Raw genomic sequence first — 25,080 nt, forward strand, 5'->3', positions numbered from 1 at the left:
CACAGCAAACCTTCTTGCCACAGCTCGCATTGATGTGCCATCCTGGATGAGCTGCACTACCTGAGCCACTTGTGTGGGTTGTAGACTCCGTCTCATGCTACTACTAGAGTGAAAGCACCACCAGCATTCAAAAGTGACCAAAACATCAGCCAGGAAGCATAGGAACTGAGAAGTGGTCTGTGGTTACCACCTGCAGAACCACTCCTTTATTGGGGGTGTCTTGCTAATTGCCTATAATTTCCACCTGTTGTCTATTCCATTTGCACAACAGCATGTGGAATTTATTGTCAATCAGTGTTGCTTCCTAAGTGGACAGTTTGATTTCACAGAAGTGTGATTGACTTGGAGTTACATTGTGTTGTTTAAGTGTTCCCTTTATTTTTTTGAGCAGTATATTTATAGGACTATTGTTCAACTCTTATTGTACACAGTATACAGTATTTTGTGTGTAAAGGCTTTCCAAACCAGCTTTTTTTTAATGATTCATACATACTTTCCTAACCCTAAAATTTGCCTAAATGATTTACAAAATCTGAGATTTTTAAATGTATTTACAAGTTGGTGCTGAAGCAGAGACTAATATATATTTAGTTGGCGTTCTTTCATTGATCCCTATACTCTGAACCCATTTTCTCGATGAAGAGTCTGTTGACAAAATTCTAATTAAAGGTACACTGTATTTATAGGGATGGCTTAAGATAAATGTACTGAAAACCCTATTAAATTAAAACTCCACAAGAAGATATGTAGTCCAGCAATTGGGAGGGTTTTCAGCAGCTTAATTAAATGTATTCAGGGCGCGCAAGGGGACCACGCCTGCAAAGCACGTTACGCACCTGCATAAGGTAAGTCTAAATACCATCTACTTAGAAGTGCATAGGAAGGCCCTCATAGGGAAGGCGTACATTTCTTAAGTTGGAATCGGGCCCTTGGCGCCTCAGTCCCACTAAGCCATCTGCAACTGCTATGTGGTTAAGGCATGGACATAGGCCACAAGTGTGTGCAGGCAAACGGCTGTGACATCCAAAGAACAACCAATATTAAATAGTGTGGTATCTTTGCAAATATTCTAGAATGATTTGCAGTCCCCACTTTAAACAAAGTACACCTTACACTCTCAGAAATAAAGGTTTAGATTTGTTCTTAAAGGTTTACAACCGCTAGTCACTGGGGGGGTACCCTGTAAGGTCATCCTTTGTACCCCAGTTCATACCTCAATTAGTACCTTTCTTACATAAAGTCCACAGGTACAAAAGCATGCTTTTAGAAAAGGTATAATTTGCCTTTATAGTGAACCACCACAGTGACAAAGCCATTTGTTTCTAATACAGTAATTGACAACATCTTACCTCTGCCATACACCACTTAAACTGTTACCACTCTTCCAATCATGGGTGGCCAAAAAAGATCTAACAGAAAGCCACACCTCCAATTTAATTTCCTTTTGTACCTTGCCTTTTGGAGTGAATTGTAGGGTTACCACCCAGGACTATATTTGTTAAAGAGAGAGACATGGTTGTTGAATTCGTTCATTTTCTGTCCTGTGGTCTTCACCAAGTGAGTTCCTGAGCATATGTTATAACAATACATTACATATCCCATCAGGCCTTATTTGAGACCTACTGTTACCCTAATACAGTAGCGTGAAACTGATGGTTTACAGGCCACATCAGGCCTGCAAGTGGGGTTGCAAAATTATTTCCCCAAATTCCCAGATTTTCAAGAAATCCTGTTCGAAAGATTTCCTGCTTATTCCCTCCCGTTTCTAGGAATGTTCTAACCGGGAATTCTGGAAAACCTGGGATTTTTTGGTTTTGTTGTAAAGGTTAACAATGAGGTAAGGTATGGCAGAAGTTTATGCAAGAGGGCTTTATAGACAAAAAGAGTGCAATGCATTGATCTATGAGACTTCAAAGAGGGCCAGTCTACTTTCTGATACAAAAGGAAATTATGTGTACTCAATTCAGTCTCTCCTTGGAAGCAACATCATCAGAGGTAAATATATTTTTTAAAGTCATCACTTAGAATTCAGACGACATATGGGGAAGGACATTGGTTGGATCCTGATTGCAGGAAGGAAGTGTTTTTCCTCAGGATACAAATAATATTTGGGTATTTTCTTGCTGTTAATTTTTGTGTCTTTGACCTGCAGGTTAAGAGCAAGCATGTCTACAGAGCGGTTTGACTGCCATTACTGCAAGGAGTCCTTGTTGGGAAATAAATATGTTATGAAGGAGGATACTCAGTACTGCACTAAGTGCTATGAGAACTTGTTCTCCAATTGCTGTGAAGTGTGCTCTCTGCCTATTGGGTGCAACTGTAAGGTAAGAATTCTATACTGACCCCATATAATGCATATTTTCATGCGCATAGAGTATGATATACTGAGTATAGAAAACATTAGGAAAACCTGTTCTTTCTATGAGATAGACTGACCAGGTGAATCCAGGTGAAAGATATGATCCCTTATTGATATCACTTGTTTAATCCACTTCAATCAGTGTAGATGAAAGGCAGGAGACAGATTAACTGACTTGCCTAGTTAAATAAAGGTTAAATAAATACAAATTATGTGTACTGAACCTATCGCTCGTAATAAAGTGCAATGCGCTATGATAAATTACGTCCAATGGCTTCAATACAGTAACAGCTGCATTCATATAGGTGATATCGCCATAGTCAATAAGCGGAATGAATGTTGACTGAATAATTTGGTTTCTGCACTTTAACTAAAGACTGGACCTGTTCCTATTGAATAAGCCAATTTTAACTATTAACTCATCAACATGCTTTTTGAAAGATACACCACCTGACCAAAAGTATGTGGACACTGCTCATCGAACATCTCATTCCAAAATCATGGGCATTAATATGGTGTTGGTACCCCCTTTGCTGCTTTAAATGCCTCCACTCTTCTTTCCACTAGATGTTGGAACATTGCTGCGGGAACTTGCTTCCGTTCAACCACAAGAGCTTTAGTGAGGTCTGACACTGGGTGATTTGGTCTGATATACCACTGCTTTTAGCCAATCAGTATTCAGGGCTCGAACCACCCAGTTTATAAAGGGGTGGTACGAGCCCTGAATGCTGATTGGCTGACAGCCGTTGTATATCAGACCTAATCGCCCACTGGTATGACAAAACATTACTTTTTACTGACCTTATTACGTTGGTAACCATTTTGTAATAGCAATAAGGTACCTCAGGGGTTTGTGGTATATAGCCAATATACCACTGCTAAGGGCTGTATCCAGGCACTCCACGTTGCGTTGTGCATAAGAACATCCCTTAGCTGTGTCATATTGGCCATATACTACACCCAATCATGCCTTATTGCTTAAATAATGCACGCTCTAGAATGCCCTTCAAGCCAATCAGAAATGAGTATTCTACAGTGCCGTGGTATAAACCCCACTATAAACTGGGTGATTTGAGCCCTGAATGCTGATTGGCTCACAGCCGTGGTATATCAGACCGTATACCATGGGTATGACAAAATAAAAAAAAATTCCACTCATTACGTTGGTGACCAGTTTTTTTTATTTATTTTAAACGTCAATGTAAACTAAGGATTCAATTAAGCAATAAGTCACCTCGGGGGTTTGTGGTATATGGTCAATACACGGCTAAGGGCAGTATCCAGGCACTTTGCGTTGCATCATGCATAAGAACAGCCCTTAGCCGTGATATATTGGCCATAAACCACATTCCCTCAGGACTTATTGCTTCATTTAATCCTCAGTTTTCATCGCCATTTTCAAAAACATGTAGACCATAAGATTAATATGAAACGTCTCATGTACAAACATGCTTTCCCCATCCACAATATTCATATTTATAACCACAAATTTTTAACAAACATAAATGTATGCCAATATGCTCAGCACAAACTCCCTTAAAAGGTGCAGAAGTGTGTAGTGGAACACCCACGTTCTCCTCGGAGATTACTGGTAATAAGAGGGCTAGTATTTATAGATGTGCCTTTCAATGATGTGCCCACTTAATCCTGGTTTACCCTTCTCCATCCCAACGCCTGATCCTCACTCTGCAGCCCTCAATTCAGTCTCTCCTTGGAAGCAACATCATCAGAGGTAAATATATTTTTTAAAGTCATCACTTAGAATTCAGACGACATATGGGGAAGGACATTGGTTGGATCCTGATTGCAGGAAGGAAGTGTTTTTCCTCAGGATACAAATAATATTTGGGTATTTTCTTGCTGTTAATTTTTGTGTCTTTGACCTGCAGGTTAAGAGCAAGCATGTCTACAGAGCGGTTTGACTGCCATTACTGCAAGGAGTCCTTGTTGGGAAATAAATATGTTATGAAGGAGGATACTCAGTACTGCACTAAGTGCTATGAGAACTTGTTCTCCAATTGCTGTGAAGTGTGCTCTCTGCCTATTGGGTGCAACTGTAAGGTAAGAATTCTATACTGACCCCATATAATGCATATTTTCATGCGCATAGAGTATGATATACTGAGTATAGAAAACATTAGGAAAACCTGTTCTTTCTATGAGATAGACTGACCAGGTGAATCCAGGTGAAAGATATGATCCCTTATTGATATCACTTGTTTAATCCACTTCAATCAGTGTAGATGAAAGGCAGGAGACAGATTAACTGACTTGCCTAGTTAAATAAAGGTTAAATAAATACAAATTAAGCCTTGAGACAATTGAGACATGGATTGTGTATGGGTGCCATTCAAAGGGTGAATGGGCAAGACAACATTTTTAAGTGCCTTTGAAGAGGGTATGGTGGTAGGTGCTAGGCGCACCGGTTTGTGGGAAGAACTGTAACGTTGCTGGGTTTTTCACGTTCAACAGTTTCCCATGTGCATCAAGAATGGGGGATGTGGGGGGTGCAAGTCAATATTCGGAAGGTGTTCCTAATGTTTGGTATACTCAGTGTACATAAGCACATCAGTGAAACTGAAGTACAACATTGTTAGGTTTAAAGGGGCAGTGCAGTAAAAAATTTGATTTTCTGTTTTTGTAATGATATTTCCACACCATGAGGTCAAAAGGTTTTTGAAGAAAAAATAAACGCCTGGAATTTCAGCCTGTTCAGGTGGGATGGAGTTTTTGGCCCAGATCATGTCACAATCTTTTCTGATTGTTCTGACCAATGACCAATCATCTTTTATTTGCATATGTATCCTCCTATTTTGAAGGGGTAAGGCTCTCTAGAGCCTAGACGATCCTATCCGCCAATCAGGGCTATGTATGTAAATACATATATTTACATTTCTATCAACACAGTCACACGGTCAGACTGAGCATTTCAATAGCAAAAGGAGGCTCATGAAATAAACACACAAATTAAAAACACTGCATTGAGGCTTTAAAGCCTTTCAGAAGTTATGATTTGAACCAGCAAAGTTGTGAAAAACATATTTCCAAGGTTAATATAGACATCTAATTAACTGAACTGCATCACTGCCTTAAAGCCACACGCCTTAAGTGTACATACAGTGAGAGAAAAAAGTATTTGATCCCCTGCTGATTTTGTACGTTTGCCCACTGACAAAGAAATGATCAGTCTATAATTTTAATGGTAGGTTTATTTGAACAGTGAGAGACAGAATAACAACAAAAAAATCCAGAAAAACGCATGTCAAAAATGTTATAAAATTATTTGCATTTTAATGAGGGAAATAGGTATTTGACCCCTCTGCAAAACATGACTTAGTACTTGGTGGAAAAACCCTTGTTGGCAATCACAGAGGTCAGACGTTTCTTGTAGTTGGCCACCAGGTTTGCACACATCTCAGGAGGGATTTTGTCCCACTCCTCTTTAAAGATCTTATCCAAGTCATTAAGGTTGAGGCTGACGTTTGGCAACTCGAACCTTCAGCTCCCTCCACAGATTTTCTATGGGATTAAGGTCTGGAGATTGGCTAGGCCACTCCAGGACCTAAATGTGCTTCTTCTTGAGCCACTCCTTTGTTGCCTTGGCCGTGTGTTTTGGGTCATTGTCATGCTGGAATACCCATCCACGTCCCATTTTCAATGCCCTGGCTGAGGGAAGGAGGTTCTCACCCAAGATTTGATGGTACATGGCCCCGTCGATCGTCCCTTTGATGCGGTGAAGTTGTCCTGTCCCCTTAGCAGAAAAACACCCCCAAAGCATAATGTTTCCACCTCCATGTTTGACGGTGGAGATGGTGTTCTTGGGGTCATAGGCAGCATTCCTCCTCCTCCAAACACGGCGAGTTGAGTTGATGCCAAAGAGCTCCATTTTGGTCTCATCTGACCACAACACTTTTACCCAGTTGTCCTCTGAATCATTCAGATGTTCAATGGCAAACTTCAGACGGGCATGTATATGTGCTTTCTTGAGCAGGGGGACCTTGCAGGCGCGGCAGGATTTCAGTCCTTCACGGCGTAGTGTGTTACCAATTGTTTTCTTGGTGACTATGGTTCCCAGCTGCCTTGAGATCATTGACAAGATTCTCCCGTGTAGTTCTGGGCTGATTCCTCACCGTTCTCATGATCATTGCAACTCCACGAGGTGAGATCTTGCATGGAGCCCCAGGCTGAGGGAGATTGACAGTTCTTTTGTGTTTCTTCCATTTGCGAATAATCGCACCAACTGTTGTCACCTTCTCACCAAGCTGCTTGCGATGGTCTTGTAGCCTATTCCAGCCTTGTGTAGGTCTACAATCTTGTCCCTGACATCCTTGGAGAGCTCTTTGGTCTGGGCCATGGTGGAGAGTTTGGAATCTGATTGATTGATTGATTGCTTCTGTGGACAGGTGTCTTTTATACAGGTAACAAACTGAGATTAGGAGCACTCCCTTTAAGAGTGTGCTCCTAATCTCAGCTCGTTACCTGTATAAAAGACACCTGGGAGCCAGAAATCTTTCTGATTGAGAGGGGGTCAAATACTTATTTCCCTCATTAAAATGCAAATCAATTTATAACATTTTTGACATGCGTTTTTCTGGATTTTGTTGTTGTTATTCTGTCTCTCACTGTTCAAATAAACCTACCATTAAAATTATAGACTGATCATTTCTTTGTCAGTGGGCAAACGTACAAAATCAGCAGGGGATCAAATACTTTTTTCCTCACTATACCTTCAAACCAAGAATGGGCCACCAACAAAAATTTGCATCCCCATGACATTTTGACATGAATTATTGTTGTTTTCAAAGAATGACTTTCCATGGGAACAAAATTACTTAAAAAAACATGCTTTTAAGCTACATATAATTTCTTCGCCAATGACAACAAAAACCAACAATACCAACAACCAAACTTTTTATTGTGATGATGAGGTAAGACAGTTGATAAGGAAGACGGTAATCTCAGTAAGGTATTATTTATAAATCATATTCTTTCAAATTCTTCAATTGAATCATTTAAATTGCTGTGGCAATAATAACCATCAATCCAATCAATCTATTACATGGTTAACACTGTCTGTATGTTTGTTTGATAGGATCTGTCCTATAAGGATTGCCACTGGCATGAGCAGTGCTTCAAGTGTGCCAAATGCAGCCGCCCTCTGGCAGAAAAGCCATTTGCAGCTAAGGATGAACAACTTCTCTGCACAGAGTGTTACTCCCATGAGTACTCCTCCAAGTGCTCCACCTGCAAGAAAACCATCATGCCAGGTGCTGTAGGACAACATTGATGATGATATTGATTATTCTAAAATATGTATTTTAGTTAACATTGTTCTTCCCTGAAAAACGCTTGATATGATATAGCAATAACTACCACTACTGCTCAGTCCCTATTGGTGGAGGTGTTCTATTTCTGCAGGCCTACTACTGTATGTGCAGTACAGTGGCGGTCGGTGGCATTGAAGATAAGGAGGGATGATTTAATTTTTTTATGAGCATGGCCTCATTTCTCATTTCTCCCAGTCCCTGCTGCTGAAAAACATCTCCACAGCATGATGCTGCCACCACCATGCTTCACCGTAGGGATGGTGCCAGGTTTCCTCCAGACGTGACGCTTGGCATTCAGGCCAAAGAGTTAAATCTTGGTTTTATCAGACCAGATAATCTTGTTTCTCATGGTCTGAGAGTCTTTAGGTGCCTTTTGGCAAACTCCAAGTGGGCTGTCGTGCCTTTTACTGAGGAGTGGCTTCTGTCTGGCCACTACCATACAGGCCTAATTGGTGGAGTGCTACAGAGAAGGTTTTCCTTCTGGAAGGTTCTCCCATCTCCACAGAAGAACTAAAGCTCTGTCAGAGTGACCATCAGGTTCTTGGTCACCTCCTTGATTAACCAGTTTGACCAGGCTGCCAGCTCTAGGAAGAGTCTTGGTGGTTCCAAACGTCTTCCATCTAAGAATGATGAAATCAACTTTGTTCTTGGGGACCATCAATCCCTGCTGTAAGTTTTTGGTACCCTTCCCCAGATCTGTGCTAAGACACAATCCTGTCTTGTCGCTCTACTGACAGTTCCTTCGACTTCATGGCTTGGTTTTTGGTCTGACAGGCACTGTCAACAGTGAGACCTTATAGACTGGTGTGTGCCTTTCCAAATCATGTTCAATCAATTGAATTTACCACAGATGGACTCCAATCAAGTTGTAGAAACATCTCCAGGATGATCAATGAAAACAGGATGCACCTGCGCTCAATTTCGAGTATCATAGCAAAGGATCTGAATACTTATGTAAATAAGGTATTTCTGTCTTTGTTCGTAATACATTTGCAAAAGTCTGTACAAACCTGTTTTCACTTTGTCATTTTGGGGTATTGTGTGTAGATTGCTGAGAAAAATGTTTTATTTAATCCATTTTAGAATAAGGCTGTAACATAACAAAAAGTGAAAAAAGTCAAGGGGTCTTAATACTTTCCGAAGGCACTATATTTTAATTTACCTTTATTTAACTAGGCAAGTCAGTTAAGAACAAATTCTTATTTTCAATGACGGCCTAGGAACAGTGGGTTAACTGCCTTGTTCAGGGGCAGAATGACAGATTTGTACCTTGTCAGCTCGGGGATTTAAACTTGCAACCTTTCGGTTACTAGCCCAACGTTCTAACCATTAGGCTACCCTGCCGCCCCTATATTACCATTAGCTCTCTGTGTACATCCAAGGGCCAACCGTGCTGCCTTGTTCTGAGCCAATTGCATTTTTCCTACATCCTTCTTTGTGGCACCTGACCACACGACTGAACAGTAGTCCAGGTGCGACAAGACTAGGGCCTGTAGGACCTGCCTTGTTGATAGTGCTGTTAAGAAGGTGGAGCAGTGTTTTATTATGGACAGACTTCCCGCCATCTTAGCTACTGTTGTGTCAATATGTTTTGACCATGATAGTTTTCAATCCAGTGTTACTCCAAATAGTTTAGTCACCTCAACTTTCTCAATTTCCACAAAATAAATCTTAGTACAAGATTTAGTTGAGGTTTAGGAATGATTTGTCCCAAATACAATGCTTTTAGTTTTTGAAATATTTAGGACTAACTTATTCCTTTCCACCCATTCTGAACTAACTGCAGCTCTTTGTTGTGTTGCAATCACTTCAGTCGCTGTAGTAGCTGATGTGTATTGTGTTGAGTCATCAGCATACATAGACACACTGGCTTTACTCAAAGCCAGTGCCATGTGGCAGTGGCAAAGCCAGATTGAAAAAAGTAAGTGAGACAGCTGCCTTGGGGAATTCCTGATTCTACCTGACTGATGTTGGAGAACACCCTCTGTGTTCTGTTAGACATGTAACGCTTTATCCACAATATAGCAGGTGTTAAACCATAACACATACGTTTTTCCACCAGCAGACTGATCGATAATGTCAAAAGCCGCACTGTAGTCTAACAAAACAGCTCCCACAATCTGTTGGATAGCCTTACATAAATACCATTCCTCTCTATTCAAAACTGTTTTTGAGTAGACTAAATTGCTAGCTGCATTAGCTGGCTAGGTAAGTGAAAGTGAAAAAAAAACAACGAAATATAGGTAGCTCTCTCTCTCTCTCTCTCTCTCTCTGCTGCTGCTTCTCCTTCATTTTTGAAAAAATTAATTTGTTCAAAAGTGTTAAACTATTGTCTTTCTTTCTCTTTGAGTCAACTACTTATGCACTGCATTGCTAGCTAGCTGAAGCTTTCACTACTAGATTGCTGTGCTTTGATTGAGTGGACAACATACAGCATGAGCCAAAAGTTTGGACATAGCTACTCATTCAAGGGTTTTTCTTTATTTGTACTATTTTGTACATTGTAGAATAATAGTGAAGACATCAAAACTATGAAATAGCACATATGGAATCATGTAGTAACCCAAAAAGTGTTAACCTCACTCGGGTATGTGAGACAAAATCGTCCCACCTAGTCATCAGCCAATGGAATCGAGTGGCGCGATATTCAAAAACCTTAAAAATGCTATAACTTCAATTTCTCAAACATATGACTATTTTACACCATTTTAAAGACAGGACTGTCGTTAATCTAACCACATTGTCCGATTTCAAAAAGGCTTAACAACGAAAGCAAAACATTAGATTATGTCAGGAGAGTACCCAGCCAGAAATAATCAGACACCCATTTTTCAAGCTAGCATATAATGTCACAAAAACCAAAACCACAGCTAAATGCAGCACTAACCTTTGATGATCTTCATCAGATGACACTCCTAGGACATTATGTTATACAATACATGCATGTTTTGTTCAATCAAGTTCATATTTATATCAAAAAACAGCTTTTTACATTAGCATGTGACGTTCAGAACTAGCAAACATACCGAAAACTTCTGGTGAATTTACTAAATTACTCACGATAAACGTTCACAAAAAACATAATTATTTTAAGAATTATAGATACAGAACTCCTTTATGCAATCGCGGTGTCAGATTTTAAAATAGCTTTTTGGCAAAAGAACATTTTGCAATATTCTGAGTAGATAGCTCGCCATCACGGGCTAGCTAATTCACTAAACTAAGAATTACTATAAGAAAAATTTGATTACTTTTGCTGTTCTTTGTCAGAATGCACTCCCAGGACTTCTACTTCAACCACAAATGTTGTTTAGGTTCAAAATAATCCATAGTTATGTTCAAATATCCTCTGTTTTGTCCGTGCGTTCAGGTCCCTATCCGAAATACCAATAATATTCCGACCGGGAGACGTTGTTTTCGTTCAAAGACTGAAAGAAGAAAATGGTGTCTTCACGTGCATACGCACACCTGTGTCATTGTTCTCAGATCGACCACTTTCCAAATGCGCTACTGTTTTTCAGCCAGGGACTGCAGAGTCATCATTCCCCGTTCTGGAGCCTTCTGAGAGCCTATGGGAGCCTTAGAAAATGTCACGTTACAGCAGAGATCCTCTGTTTTCGATAAAGAGGCTATAGAAGGCCAAGAAATGGTCAGAGAGGGCTCTTCCTGTATAGAATCTTCTCAGGTTTTGGCCTGCCATATGAGTTCTGTTATACTCAGACGCCATTCAAACAGTTTTAGTAACTTTAGGGTGTTTTCTATCCAAATCAAACAATTATATGCATATTCTAGTTTCTGGGCAGGAGTAATAACCAGATTAAATCGGGTACGTTTTTTATCCGGAAGTGAAAATACTGCCCCCTACCCAAGAGAGGTTAAACAATTATAAATCTATTTTAGATTTGTCAATGTAGCCACCCTTTGCCTTATGACTGCTTTGCACACTCTTGGCATTCTCTCAATCAGCTTCACCTGGAATGCTTTTCCAACAGTCTTGAAAGAGTTCTGAGCACTTGTTGGCTGCTTTTCCTTCTCTCTGCGGTCCAACTCATCCCAAATCATCTCAATTCGGTTGAGGTCGGGTGATTGTGCAGGCCAGGTCATCTGATGCAGCCCTCCATCACTTTCCTTCTTGGTCAAATAGTCCTCACACAGCCTGTAGGTGTGTTGGGTCACTGTCCTGTTGAAAAACAAATGATAGTCCCACTAAGCGTAAACCAGATGGGATGGCGTTTCGCTGCAGAAGGCTGTGGTAGCCATGCTGGTTAAGTGTACCTTGAATTCAAAATAAATCACTGACAGTTTCATCAGCAAAGCACCGCCACACCATCACACCTCCTCCTCCGTGCTTTACGGTGGGAACCACACATGTAGAGATCATCCGGTCACCTACACTGCGTCTTAAAAATGACACGGTGGTTGGAATCAAAAATCTCAAATTTGGACTCATAGACCAAAGGACAGATTTCCACTGGTCTAATGTCCATTGCTCGTATTTCTTGGCTCAAACAAGTCTCTTGACTTGCAGCAATTCAACCATGAAGGCCTGATTCACACAGTCTCCTGAGAAACAGTTGATGTTGAGATGTGTCTGTTACTTGAACTCTGTAAAGCACTCATTTGGGCTGCAATTTCTGAGGCTGGTAACTCCAATGGATTTCTACTCTGCAGCTGAGAAAACTCTGGGTCTTCCTTTCCTGTGTCGGTCCTCATGAGAGCTAGTTTCATCACAGCGCTTGATGGTTTTTGCGACTGCACTTGAAGAAACTTTCTAAGTTCTTGAAATTCTCCGCATTGACTGACCTTCATGTCTTAAATTAATGATGGTCTGTCCTTTCTCTTTGCTTATCTTCTTATGGCTTGAATCCCGTTAGCGGGATCGATGACGACAGCCAGTGAAAGTGCACGGCGTCAAATTCAAAACAACAAAAATCTCATAATTAAAATTTCTCAAACATACAAGTATTATACACCATTTTAAAGATAAGATTCCCCTTAATCTAACAACAGTGTCCGATTTCAAAAAGGCTTTACAGCGAAAACAAAACATTAGATTATGTTAGGACAGCACCTAAACAAGTAAAAACCACACAGCCATTTTCTAAGCAAGGAGAGGCGTCACAAAAACCAGAAAGTCAGCTGAAATGAATTACTAACCTTTGATGATCTTCATCAGATGACACTCCCAGGACTTAATGTTACAAAATACATGTATGTTTTGTTCGATAAAGTTCATATTTATATCCATAAACCCCATTTTACATTGGCGCATGATGTTCAGAAAATGTATTCCCACCAAAACCACTGGTGAATGAGCACATCAATTTACAAAAATACTCATCATAAATGTTGCTAAAATTTACAACAGTTAATGAAAGAATTATAGATATACTACTCCTTAATGCAACCGCTGTGTCAGATTTTAAAATTGCTTTTCGGCGAAAGCACATTTGTCAATATTCTGAGTACAGAGCTCAACCATCAAAGCAAGCTATACAGATACCAGCAAAGTTCTGGAGTCAACTAAACTCAGAATTAGTATTATAAATCTTCCCATACCTTTGCTGATCTTGGTCGGAATGCACTACCAGGACTCCTACTTCCACAAGAAATGTTATTTTTGTTCGAAATACTCCATATTTATGTCCAAATACCTCCGTTTTGTTCGTGCGTACAGATCACTATCCAAAGGCATAACGCGTGAGTGTAAAACAAGAGACAAAAAGTCAAATAGTTCCATTACCATTCGTAGAAACCTGTCAAACGATGTTTACAATCAATCCTTAGGGTCTTTTTAACATAAAACGTCGATAACATTCCAACCGGACAATAGCGTATTCATTACAGAAGAAAAAGAAGGAGCGGCGCGCCAAACGTCCCTGCGCAGTAAACAACTCACTGGTCCCAGGCAGTCCACTGATAGACTGAGCTCCTATTCTCTGCCCAGTAACAGGAGACGCATGAAACAAGTTTCTAAAGGCTATTGACAGCCAATAGGAAGTGCAAACACTGTAGTTTGAACAGGGATTAGATAGAAGAACTACAAATCACTTCCTGGTTGGATTTTTTCTCAGATTTTTGCCTGCCATATGAGTTCTGTTATACTCACAGACATCATTCAAACAGTTTTAGACACTTCAGGGTGTTTTCTATCCAAATCTACTAATAATATGCATATCTCAGTGAGTAGGAGGCAGTTTACTCTGGGCACATCAGTCATCCAAGCAATTCAATACTGCCATCATCCATAAGAAGTTATTTGAGCTATTCTTGCCATAATATGGACTTGGTATTTTACCAAATAGGGCTATCTTCTGTATACCACCTCTACCTTGTCACAACACAACTGATTGGCTCAAACGCATTAAGAACGAAAGAAATTCCCCAAATTAACTTTTAACAAGGCACATCCATTAATTGAAATGCATTCCAGGTGACTAACTCATGAAGCTGGTTGAGAGAATGCCAAGAGTGTGCAAAGCTGTCATCAAGGCAAAGGCTGGCTACTTTGAAGAATCTCAAATATAAAATAGATTTTGATTTAATTAACCTGTCTGGGCTAGGGGGCAGTATTTTAACGGCCGGATGAAAAACGTACCCAATTTAAACAGGTTACTACTCTGACCCAGAAACTAGAATATGCATATCATTAGTAGATTTGGATAGAAAACACTCTGATGTTTCTAAAACTGTTTGAATGGTGTCTGTGAGTATCACAGAACTCATATGGCAGGCAAAAACCTGAGAGAAATCCAGGCAGGAAGTGAAAAGTCTGAGAATTGTAGTTCTTCTTTTGATTCCCTATCAAAGCTCCAGTGTTTGTGGGGTAACGTTGCACTTCCTAAGGCTTCCATTGGCTGTCTAAAGCCTTCAGAAAGTGGTTTGAGCATTTTCCTGTCACTGGGCAGATAATAAGAGCTCAGTTACTGAGTGGTCTGCCTGGCAACAAAGGGATTGGATATGCTCGGTCCCGCGAGCATGCCCCTCATTTTTCTTTTTGAATGAATATGCTATTGTCTGGTTGGAATATTATCGCAATTTTACGTTAAAAATACCATAAAGATTGATTTTAAACAGCATTTGACATGCTTCTAAGTATGGTAATGGAACATTTTGACTTTTCGTCTCTCGTTCTGCGCTTGCGCGTTATGCCTTTGGACAAGTGATATGTACGCACAAACAAAACGGAGGTATTTGGACATAAATATGGATTATTTGGAACAAAAACAACATTTCTTGTGGAAGTAGCAGTCCTGGGAGTGCATTCTGATGAAGATCAGCAAAGGTAATACAATATTTCTAATACTAATTCTGAGTTTAGGTTGCCCCAAATTTGGCGGGTGTCTGAATAGCTCACCGTGATGGCTGAGCTATGTACTCAGAATATTGAAAAATGTGCTTTCTCCGTAAAGCTATTTTAAAATCTGACACAGCGGTTGCATCAATGAGTAGTCTATCTATAATTCTTAAAATAATTGTTATGTATTTTGTCAACGTTTATGATGAGTATTTTTGTAAATTGATGTGCACATTCACCGGACGTTTTGGTGGGAATACATTTTCTGAATATCACGCTCCAATGTAAAATGTTGTTTTGGATATAAATTTGAACTTTATCGAACAAAACATACATGTATTGTGTAACATAATGTCCTAGGAGTGTCATCTGATGAAGATCGTCAAAGGTTAGTGCTTCATTTCGCTGTGTTTTGGGTTTTATTGACACATGTCCTTTCTTGGAAAATGGCTGTGTGATTATTTTTGTCTATGTACTCTCCTAACATAGTCTAATGTTTTGCTTTAGCTGTAAAGCCTTTTGAAATTGGACAATGTGGTTACATCAAGGAGAAGTGCATCTTTAAAATGGTGAAAAATAGTCGAATGTTTGAGAAATTTGAATTATGACATTTTATTGTTTTTGAATTTTCGCCCTGATATTTCACTGGCTGTGTCCCGCAGGTGGGACGCTGGCATCCCACCTAGCCCATAGAAGTTAACACTTTTTTGGTTACTACATGATTCCATGTGTTATTTCATCGTGTTGTTGTCTTCACTATTATTCTACAATGTAGAAAATACAAAAAATAAAGAAAAAGGTGTTTCCAAACTTTTGACTGGTAATGTATGTCAGTTCATGCTGCAAGAGCTCTGATAGGTTGGCGAATGTACTCTGGAAGTTGTTATAATTACTGTGTAAGTCAGTAATTATGGGTGAGAACCATGAGCCTCCTAGGTTTTGTATTGAAGTTATTATACCCAGAGGATGTCAAATAGCTGTCCTCCAGCTACACCATAGTGCTACCCTACATAGTGCTGTTGAGGCTACTGTAGACCTTCATTGAAAACCAAGTGTTTTTATCAGTTATTTGGTGACGTTAATATATTTTATGAAATTAATTCAGTAGGATGGTCATCTCCTTCCTTTTCTGAGGAGCCTCCACTGGTGCAGTAGGTTTTTGTGTCTTGTTTCCATGTGCTAACTAAGCTGTCCTTCGCCTGTGCTAGGTTCCCGCAAAATGGACTACAAGGGGAACAGCTGGCATGAGACCTGCTTCCTGTGCCACCGCTGCCAGCAGCCAATAGGAACCAAGTCCTTCATCCCCAAAGACAACGGCTACTTCTGCGTGTCCTGTTTTGAGAAGCAATTTGCCTATCAGTGCTGTGCCTGTAAAAAAGTAAGAATCTTACAGTCTCATGGTTTGGACTGTATGTTAAATAGCGACGGTTCTTTTACAGGTTTATATTTACACCATGACAGAATATGTTAGGATGTAGACATAAGCAGCACTCTAGAAGAATGGGTAATTGTATGTGTCGTGTATGTCAAGACTCAACCCAATTTGTTTTCCATTAGATCAGATTTAGAGCTCCAAAATGGTATATCATACACTGTGATTGGAGTAAGCATGGTAAAGTTATGCTGTTTTAAAAGTTAATAAAAGTGTTTTCTCACTTAGAAGACAAGTAGGAGAAAAATGCCCTTGAAAGATTTTGTTCAGTGCTAGAGACCCACACATCAGCATGGTTAAACCCTTCATTATCTCAGCCAATCATGGCTAGCCAGGAAGGATCCTGTGATATGGAATAGGTTAGCTAGTTTAGACAGCACACTACAGCTCACTACCACTATCACACTCCATTCCCCCAGGGTGCTGTAGCACTAAGGCCCCTAAACCTAACAAGTGCAGCAAAATCAGTAGGCTAGTTATTAGTTTTGTAACATGTGGGGGCACGTCCGGGATAAATGTTAAAGTTGCACTATTCAGAAATCGCTCCGCCATGTCCAGGTTGCTAAAACTCTAATAGTTCACCTAATTTCAGATTATGTGACAATATTATATATTATAGCATAGAGAATCATTATTCCATCTAAACTGCTGTGAAATATATTTTCCGGGACCAAAAATATTGTTGTTTCAGCTGTTTGAGGCTGGTGTACAAAACCAAAAGTAAAAGACGCAAAAACAAAACTGATGAACGGGAAACATAGAAATAGTGCACATAGAACAGATATACCACTTCTTAGAAATGCTTTCAAGTAGAATGATAGATCTATAACTCACATTTCTATGTGAATTTTTCCATGTAGCCAAAAACGTTACATATTTCCATTTTAACATTTGGGTGCTCAATTGGGGCAGATTAAGTAATGGCGCCAGAGGGGAAGGCTGCCGTTTTACAGGCTCCTAACCAATTATGCTAATCAACAAACATGGGGGCCCCTCAGGGGTACATGCCTAGTCCCTTCCTGTACTCCATGTTCACCCACGACTGCATGGCGAAGCCCGACTCCAAAACCATCATTAAATTTGCTGATGACACACCAGCGGTAGGCCTGATCACCGACAACGATGAGACAGCCTATAGGGAGGAGGTCAGAGACCTGGCAGTGTGGTGCCAGGACAACAACCTCTCCCTCAATGTGAGCAAGACAAAGGAGAAGATCTTGGACTGCAGGAAAAGGAGGGCCGAACATGCTCCCATTCACATCGACTGGGCTGTAGTAGACCGGGTCGAGAGTTTAAAGTTCCTTGGAGTCCACATCACCAACAAACTATCATGGTCCAAACACACCAAGACAGTCGTGAAGAGGGCACAACAACACCTTTCCCACTCAGGAGACTGAAAAGATTTGTCATTGGTCCACAGATCCTCAAAAAGTTCTACAGCTGCACCATCGAGAGCATCCTGACCGGTTGCATCACCGCCTGGTATGGCAACTGCTCGGCTCGACAGAGGGCGTTACAGAGGGTAGTGTGTACAGCCCAGTATATCAATGGGGCCAATCTTCCTGCCACCCAGGACCTATGTACTATGCAGTGTCAGAGAAAGACCCCAGAAATGGTCAAATACCCAAGTCATAGACTGTACTCTCTGCAACCGCATGGTAAGCGGTACCAGAGCTTCAATCCAGGCTGTATCACAACCGGCTGTGATTGGGAGTCCCGTAGGGCGGCGCACAATTGCTCCAGCATCATCCGGGTTTGGCCGGTGTAGGCCATCATTGTAAATAAGAATTTGTTCTTAAATTACTTGCCTAGTTAAATAAAGGTTACATTAAAAAAAGTCTAGGTCCAAAAGGCTCCTTAAAAGCTTATACCCCCAAGCCATGAGACTGCTGAACAATTAATCAGATGGCCACCCGGACTATTCGCAGCCCCTCGCTATTTATTATCTATGCATAGTCACTTCACCCCTACCTACATGTACAAATTACCTCGACTAACATTGACTCAGTACCCCCTGTATATAGCCTCATTATTGTTATTTTATTGTGTTATTATTGTATAAAAAAAATTACTAGTACATTTTGTAAATATTTTCTTAACTCTATTTTCTTAAAACTGCATTTTTGGTTAAGGGCTTGTAAGTAAGCATTTCATCCGTTGAATTCGGCGCATGTGAGAAATAAAATTTGATTTGATCTTAGCAGTCTGGGTGGTTTTAAACTGGTATGGTTTGGTAGACTCATTGTTTATTTGCTAGGTGAGGTTTGCAATAGCGCCAGCCTGAGTTTCAGTTTGCAGGTTATCAAGATAGATTATGCTTTTTTAGTCAACAGAAATGTTTGGTTTGGACTCGCCCGCGAAGGTAGTCAAATGTTTGCAGCTAGTAGTTGTTAGCTACTGTAGGGCAGATGAGATGTTTTACTCGTGGGCCAGAACATTTTGTGTTGACTGTTTTACAGGATTAGATATACCAGTTTGGAGTCTGGAGAACTCTGTGGCAGATGCATTTGTGTTAGCGCTAGGCTAGTGGCTAACTGTTGCTATGGTTTATAGCTTTGGTGATTTTTTTGTGATAGTGCTGGGCTAGTGGCTAACTGTAGCTTTTGTGCATGGTTTTTGCCTGGTTGGAGTGGTTATCTTTGGGGCTTGGAACATGTGCATGTATTAGTTGGTTAGCAGCGAGCTGTAGTGGCTTATTGTGATTTTTGTCAGTTGGTTTAATAGGTTCTGTTTAGCACATTGATTTTGATTACGGGGTGTTTGAGCCAGAAATGGTTTGCGCATATATAGAGGATAGTGGGGTTTTTTTTCAAGAGAGGGATCAGTTATGTCAGGTGACAAAAATGCCAGAGGTTGAAATAGAAGAGGAATTGAGCAAGTTAGAGGTGGCAGTGCTGTTATGGGAGATGTAGAGTGAGTGTTTGCCGAGGGTTCTGATGGATAGCAGTCAGGAGGAAGAATGTTGGAAATGGCTGGGCTAGAACAGGAGATAGCACTGTTGAAAAAGCAGATGAGTAGGGATGAATAGAGGGGAGAAAGTGTGTGTTACCTACCAGTCAGTCTTGTTGCTAAACCAGTTTCCTCCAGTGATCAGAATGGAGCTAGTTTCCACAAGTGATCAGGTTTGTGTAACCTCAGTGAAAAGTCAGGTGTGTCAAGGGGCTGAGTCTCTCAAGGAGAGTTTTGAGGTATCCCCAGTTAGAAGTTACTTATGTTCAGAAGAGTGCTGATGGCAAATCTGACAGGGAAGAGGTGATTTGTATGGGGAATTGGAGGAAACATTCTTTGCAAAACTAGACAGTGGTTACACAGAAATATTTCTCCCTAGAGAGGAAGGTGAGTCTTTTGTGTCTCTAGCTGAGAACTTCTTGGCAGAGATATGTGATGTAGTGTACCCTATGCAGGTTGAGGACAAGGTTGATTTGTGTGTCAATTTAGGGGGTACGTTCTTGGCCAAAGTAGGGTAGGTTGTGGTTCCTCAGCAGGCTGACCATGAGGTTGTTTGTGTGTTACTTTAGCTGACACGTTTTTCTCTGAGCTATGGAAGGGAGGAGACTCTTCTCAGTCAGGTTGTAAGGTTAGTGAGAATTCGCTGGAAGACCCGGTCTAGGTTTTGCACGGTGACGCAGCTGTGTGTTGTGATGAGAATCAGGAGCGTGGAGAATTGAGTTTGGTGGAAAAGTCAGATCCACCAGTGTGCTCACTTCCAGTTGGTTTTTCATAAAGTTTTCATACATTTTCTTCACAATACAACAAACATAGGCTCATTCTCTTCAAGACAACCTAGGGTATTTGGTTTGTTTGTATGACATCAAAGCGGTATTTATTATAATCCTCAACGTCTCCTCTTTCAAAATACATCAAGTGCTCTTAATTTAAAGCATTTCCCCACAAACCATTTTCAAAAGTTGCCCAATTAGCAGGACGGATAGGGCAACTTCTTATCGCGCGTGGTGCTCAAGTTCAGAACGGCTGTCAGTCAAAACCCATACAGAGCTATGAAGCGAAGACCCTGACCTCTGACGTAATCTATAGCATGTTACTGTACAGCCACTGCGTTCCAATTTAGGCAGTTATCAGTGCCCAAATCTGCCATTTTCAACCCGTATACGGGTACGAGTGTAAAGGGTTAAAGAAGTTTATGGAAAAGAAACAGAAAAAAAAGTATACAATTTTAGGAAGGAAAATAGATATTGGTGACTATGTGAGGTCTTTTCTTTTCTTGTTGGGGAAGGTGTTATGTTAGGTTAGGTTAGGTCATTTAGACAGCACACTACAGCTCACTACCACTACCACACTCCATTTCCCCAGGGGGCAGTAGCACCCAGGTTCAAGTGCTGTGCTGGCACCAGCTGGCAAGCTGTTTTGCTGCTGATTTGGTTGTTGGCCATGAGGCTTTTTGTTTATGTTTGAATCTTTAGTTTGGGCATGCCTTTTTGCAGTTTTTCTTTTTGTATATATTTGTTTCCGTCACCATCTGAAAACAACAATCCATTTGGGCTTGCCGACCCAAATGAGTCAAGACAGAGCTGGCCCTGGACCAAGGTACGGTTGTGGTCTCCCTGGGCACATTTGCATTCAACACTGTCCTCAAACGCTGATTTCTCACATTAATGCACACATCAAATGAGGTTACAGACCATGTACTGTAGCTAGGCCTAAGACCCCTAGACCTAATGAGTGAAGCAAAATCAGTAGGCTAGTTATTGGTTTCATAACGCCTGAATTTAATATTTCTATTCCTATTTACGGATCCATACAAGTTTGTAATTAGGGCACATGGAAGTTCACCTGTTCAATAAGGCCTATCATACGACGGTGGTAGGCATGATTACCGGCGACGATGAGTCAGCCTACAGGGAGGAGGTCAGTGACCTGACAATGTGGTGCTGGAGCAACAACCTCTCCCTCAATGTCAGCAAGACCAAGGAGCTGGTTGTGGACTACAGGAAACGGGGCATGCCGCTATCCACATCAAAAGTGGGGGGGGGGGGGGGGCAGCGGAGCAGGTAGACAGCTTCAAGTTCCTCTGTCCAAATCACTAAAGACTTAAAATGGTCCAAACATACACGCACAGACGTGAAGAAGGCCTCTTCTCCCTCAGGAGGTTGAACAAGTTTGGCATGGACCCTCAAACCTGAAAAGGTTCTACTGCTGTACCATTGAGAGCATATTGATTGGCTGCATCACTGCTTGGTATGGCAATAGCACCGCCCTTGATCACATGGCACTACAGAGGGTTGTGAGGACAGCCCAGTACATTACTGGGGCCGAGCTCCCTGCCATCCAGGACATCTATATCAGGAAGAAGGCCTGGAAAATCGTCAAAGGCCGCAACCACCCAAGCCATAGACTATTTTCTTTGCTGCCACATGGCAAGATGTACCGGTGCATCAAGTCTGACACAAACAGGCTTTTGAACAGCTTCTATCCCCAAGCAATACGACTAATAAATTATTAACATAATAGCTACACGGACCGAGTTTACCTTGTATCTTTATTTACCTTTTATTTCAGTCTCTATGCACACACACAGGGCCCTACACACTCGTGCACACACTGCCACTCGAACACTCAAAAATAATCACTCCATAATTTGCTCACTCACACATAATATGCACATAGATTTATACTGACTCTACATACCCACACACCCACTCACAAGCAAGCTGCTACTACTCTGTTTGTCTTATATCCTGTTGCCTAGTCACCTTACACCTATACATATCTACCTCCATCACTCCAGTATCCCTGCACATGTAAATATGGTATTGGAACTGACTTTTTAAATATTTCCTGTATATAGTAAGTTTATTATTGCAATGTTTAACTCTACTTGTGCATGTGACATAACTTGAAACTAGGACTTGTGTCATCCACCACCGCTGTGCTGGTGTGTCGTGTGTGTATATCTCCTTAAGGCCATTACGACCGGTGGGGTGACCTACAATGACAAACCCTGGCACCGTGAGTGTTTCCTGTGCATCGGCTGTAAGAAGCAGTTATCAGGACAGCGTTTCACCTCCAGAGAGAACTACCCCTACTGTCTGGACTGCTTTAGCAACCTCTATGCCAAGAAGTGTGTGGGATGCACCAAACCCATCACCAGTGAGTCACTACGAATATAGTCATTCATTTTCTCACCCTTCAGGCTACGTTTTCTATTAATATTCTCTATTTATGCCATGCAATCACACATCACCTGTTGGTGTTTGTGACATCATATGTGGGCACTTGTATGTGTGTCTGCAAGCATTATTCTGCATAGTATGCTGTTTTCACACTGTAGGGGCTTTATTTTCTTCTGGCACTAAGGAGGCGGTTAAGAGCATTGGGCCAGTAACCGAATGTTCACTGGTTCGAATCCCTGAGCCGGCAAGGTGAAAAATCTGTGGATGTGGCCTTGAGCAAGGCACATGTGCCCTTAAGACTCACAAAAAGCAAGTCTTAGCGATAACGCTGTTGATAATGTCATGGATTTTGAGAGCGAAACTCATCCTATGCCTTTTATGCCGGTGAATCTGGTATTTGAAACAAACTATTGGTTTCCTCCCCGTTTCATTTGATGAAAAAACCACCATAGCCTAACCTGGCTGGTTTAGCAGCATTGCACAGGTGCGTCTTTTAATCCTGGCCATTAGCCAAGTAGCCTTTGAATAAAGGGGTTTTAAATGTTCTACTGAGATTGCTTTGAAATATGAGGTTTTTGCCCTCATGCTTTTTCATTATTCACAATTCACGTACCTGCATACTTAATTTCGCTTGTTCAAGTACGCTATCCATCCCCAATTTCAGTGCCCCTCGTCTGATTACCAACACCCGTTCTGCCAGTCACATTCTGTTAAAGGTCCCAAAAGCACACACATCCCTGGGTTACTCCTCTTTTCAGTTCATTGCAGCTATCGACTGGAACGAGCTACAGAAAACACTCAAACTGGACAGTTTTATCTCAGTCTCTTCATTCAAAGACTCAGTCATGGACAGTTACTGACAGTTGTGGCTGCTTCGCGTGATATATTGTTGTCTTCACCTTTTTGCCCTTTGTGCTGTTGTCTGTGCACAATAATGTTTGTATTTGTATTTTATATTTATTATGGATCCCCAAGGCAGCAGCTAATCTTCCTGGGGTCCAGCAAAATTAAGGCAGTTTTAAAAATTGTAAAAACATTACAATACATTCAGATTTCACTACACACAGTGTGCCCTCAGGCCCCTACTCCACCACTACCACATACAGTGGGGAAAAAAAGTACTTAGTCAGCCACCAATTGTGCAAGTTCTCCCACTTAAAAAGATGAGAGAGGCCTGTAATTTTCATCATAGGTACACGTCAACTATGACAGACAAAATGAGAAAAAAATCCAGACAATCACATTGTAGGATTTTTAATGAATTTATTTGAAAATTATGGTGGAAAATAAGTATTTGGTCACCTACAAACAAGCAAGATTTCTGGCTCTCACAGACCTGTAACTTCTTCTTTAAGAGGCTCCTCTGTCCTCCACTCGTTACCTGTATTAATGGCACCTGTTTGAACTTGTTATCAGTATAAAAGACACCTGTCCACAACCTCAAACAGTCACACTCCAAACTCCACTATGGCCAAGACCAAAGAGCTGTCAAAGGACACCAGAAACAAAATTGTAGACCTGCACCAGGCTGGGAAGACTGAATCTGCAATAGGTAAGCAGCTTGGTTTGAAGAAATCAACTGTGGGAGCAATTATTAAGAAATGGAAGACATACAAGACCACTGATAATCCCCCTCGATCTGGGGCTCCACGCAAGATCTCACCCCGTGGGGTCAAAATGATCACAAGAACAGTGAGCAAAAATCCCAGAAGCACACGGGGGGACCTAGTGAATGACCTGCAGAGAGCTGGCACCAAAGTAACAAAGCCTACCATCAGTAACACACTACGCCGCCAGGGACTCAAATTCTGCAGTGCCAGACGTGTCCCCCTGCTTAAGCCAGTACATGTCCAGGCCCGTCTGAAGTTTGCTAGAGAGCATTTGGATGATCCAGAAGAGGATTGGGAGAATGTCATATGGTCAGATGAAACCAAAATATAACTTTTTGGTAAAAACTCAACTCGTCGTGTTTGGAGGACAAAGAATGCTGAGTTGCATCCAAAGAACACCATACCTAGTGTGAAGCATGGGGGTGGAAACATCATGCTTTGGGGCTGTTTTTCTGCAAAGGGACCAGGACGACTGATCCGTGTAAAGGAAAGAATGAATGGGGCCATGTATCGTGAGATTTTGAGTGAAAACCTCCTTCCATCAGCAAGGGCATTGAAGATGAAACATGGCTGGGTCTTTCAGCATGACAATGATCCCAAACACACCGCCCGGGCAACGAAGGAGTGGCTTCGTAAGAAGCATTTCAAGGTCCTGGAGTGGCCTAGCCAGTCTCCAGATCTCAAACCCATAGAAAATCTTTGGAGGGAGTTGAAAGTCTGTGTTGCCCAGCGACAGCCCCAAAACATCACTGCTCTAGAGGAGGTCTGCATGGAGGAATGGGCCAAAATACCAGCAACAGTGTGTGAAAACCTGGTGAAGACTTACAGAAAACATTTGACCTGTGTCATTGCCAACAAAGGGTATATAACAAAGCATTGAGATAAACTTTTGTTATTCACCAAATACTTATTTTCCACCATAAT

General features: G+C 41.2%; 1 protein-coding gene across 3 annotated transcripts in view; it reads left to right on the top strand.

Annotated features, from left to right (window-relative positions):
- Positions 1-1,963: 1,963 nt before the first annotated feature.
- fhl5 (four and a half LIM domains 5) overlaps positions 1,964-25,080 on the top strand; it is a 31,148-nt gene continuing 8,031 nt past the window's right edge. The window contains exons 1-5 of one of the 3 annotated variants that reach the window (XM_029766868.1): positions 1,964-1,995; positions 2,153-2,324; positions 7,452-7,626; positions 16,192-16,361; positions 22,337-22,523. In XM_029766868.1, the coding sequence (XP_029622728.1) occupies positions 2,166-2,324; positions 7,452-7,626; positions 16,192-16,361; positions 22,337-22,523 (691 nt within the window). In that variant the 5' untranslated portion in view covers positions 1,964-1,995; positions 2,153-2,165. Of the gene's footprint in view, positions 1,996-2,152; positions 2,325-3,808; positions 4,092-4,248; positions 4,421-7,451; positions 7,627-16,191; positions 16,362-22,336; positions 22,524-25,080 lie in introns of those variants that run through there. The other 2 variants (XM_029766867.1, XM_029766869.1) reach the window with 2 other exon arrangements.

This window comes from Salmo trutta, chromosome 12 (assembly GCF_901001165.1).
Source record: "Salmo trutta chromosome 12, fSalTru1.1, whole genome shotgun sequence".
In the NCBI taxonomy this organism is placed as follows: domain Eukaryota; kingdom Metazoa; phylum Chordata; class Actinopteri; order Salmoniformes; family Salmonidae; genus Salmo; species Salmo trutta.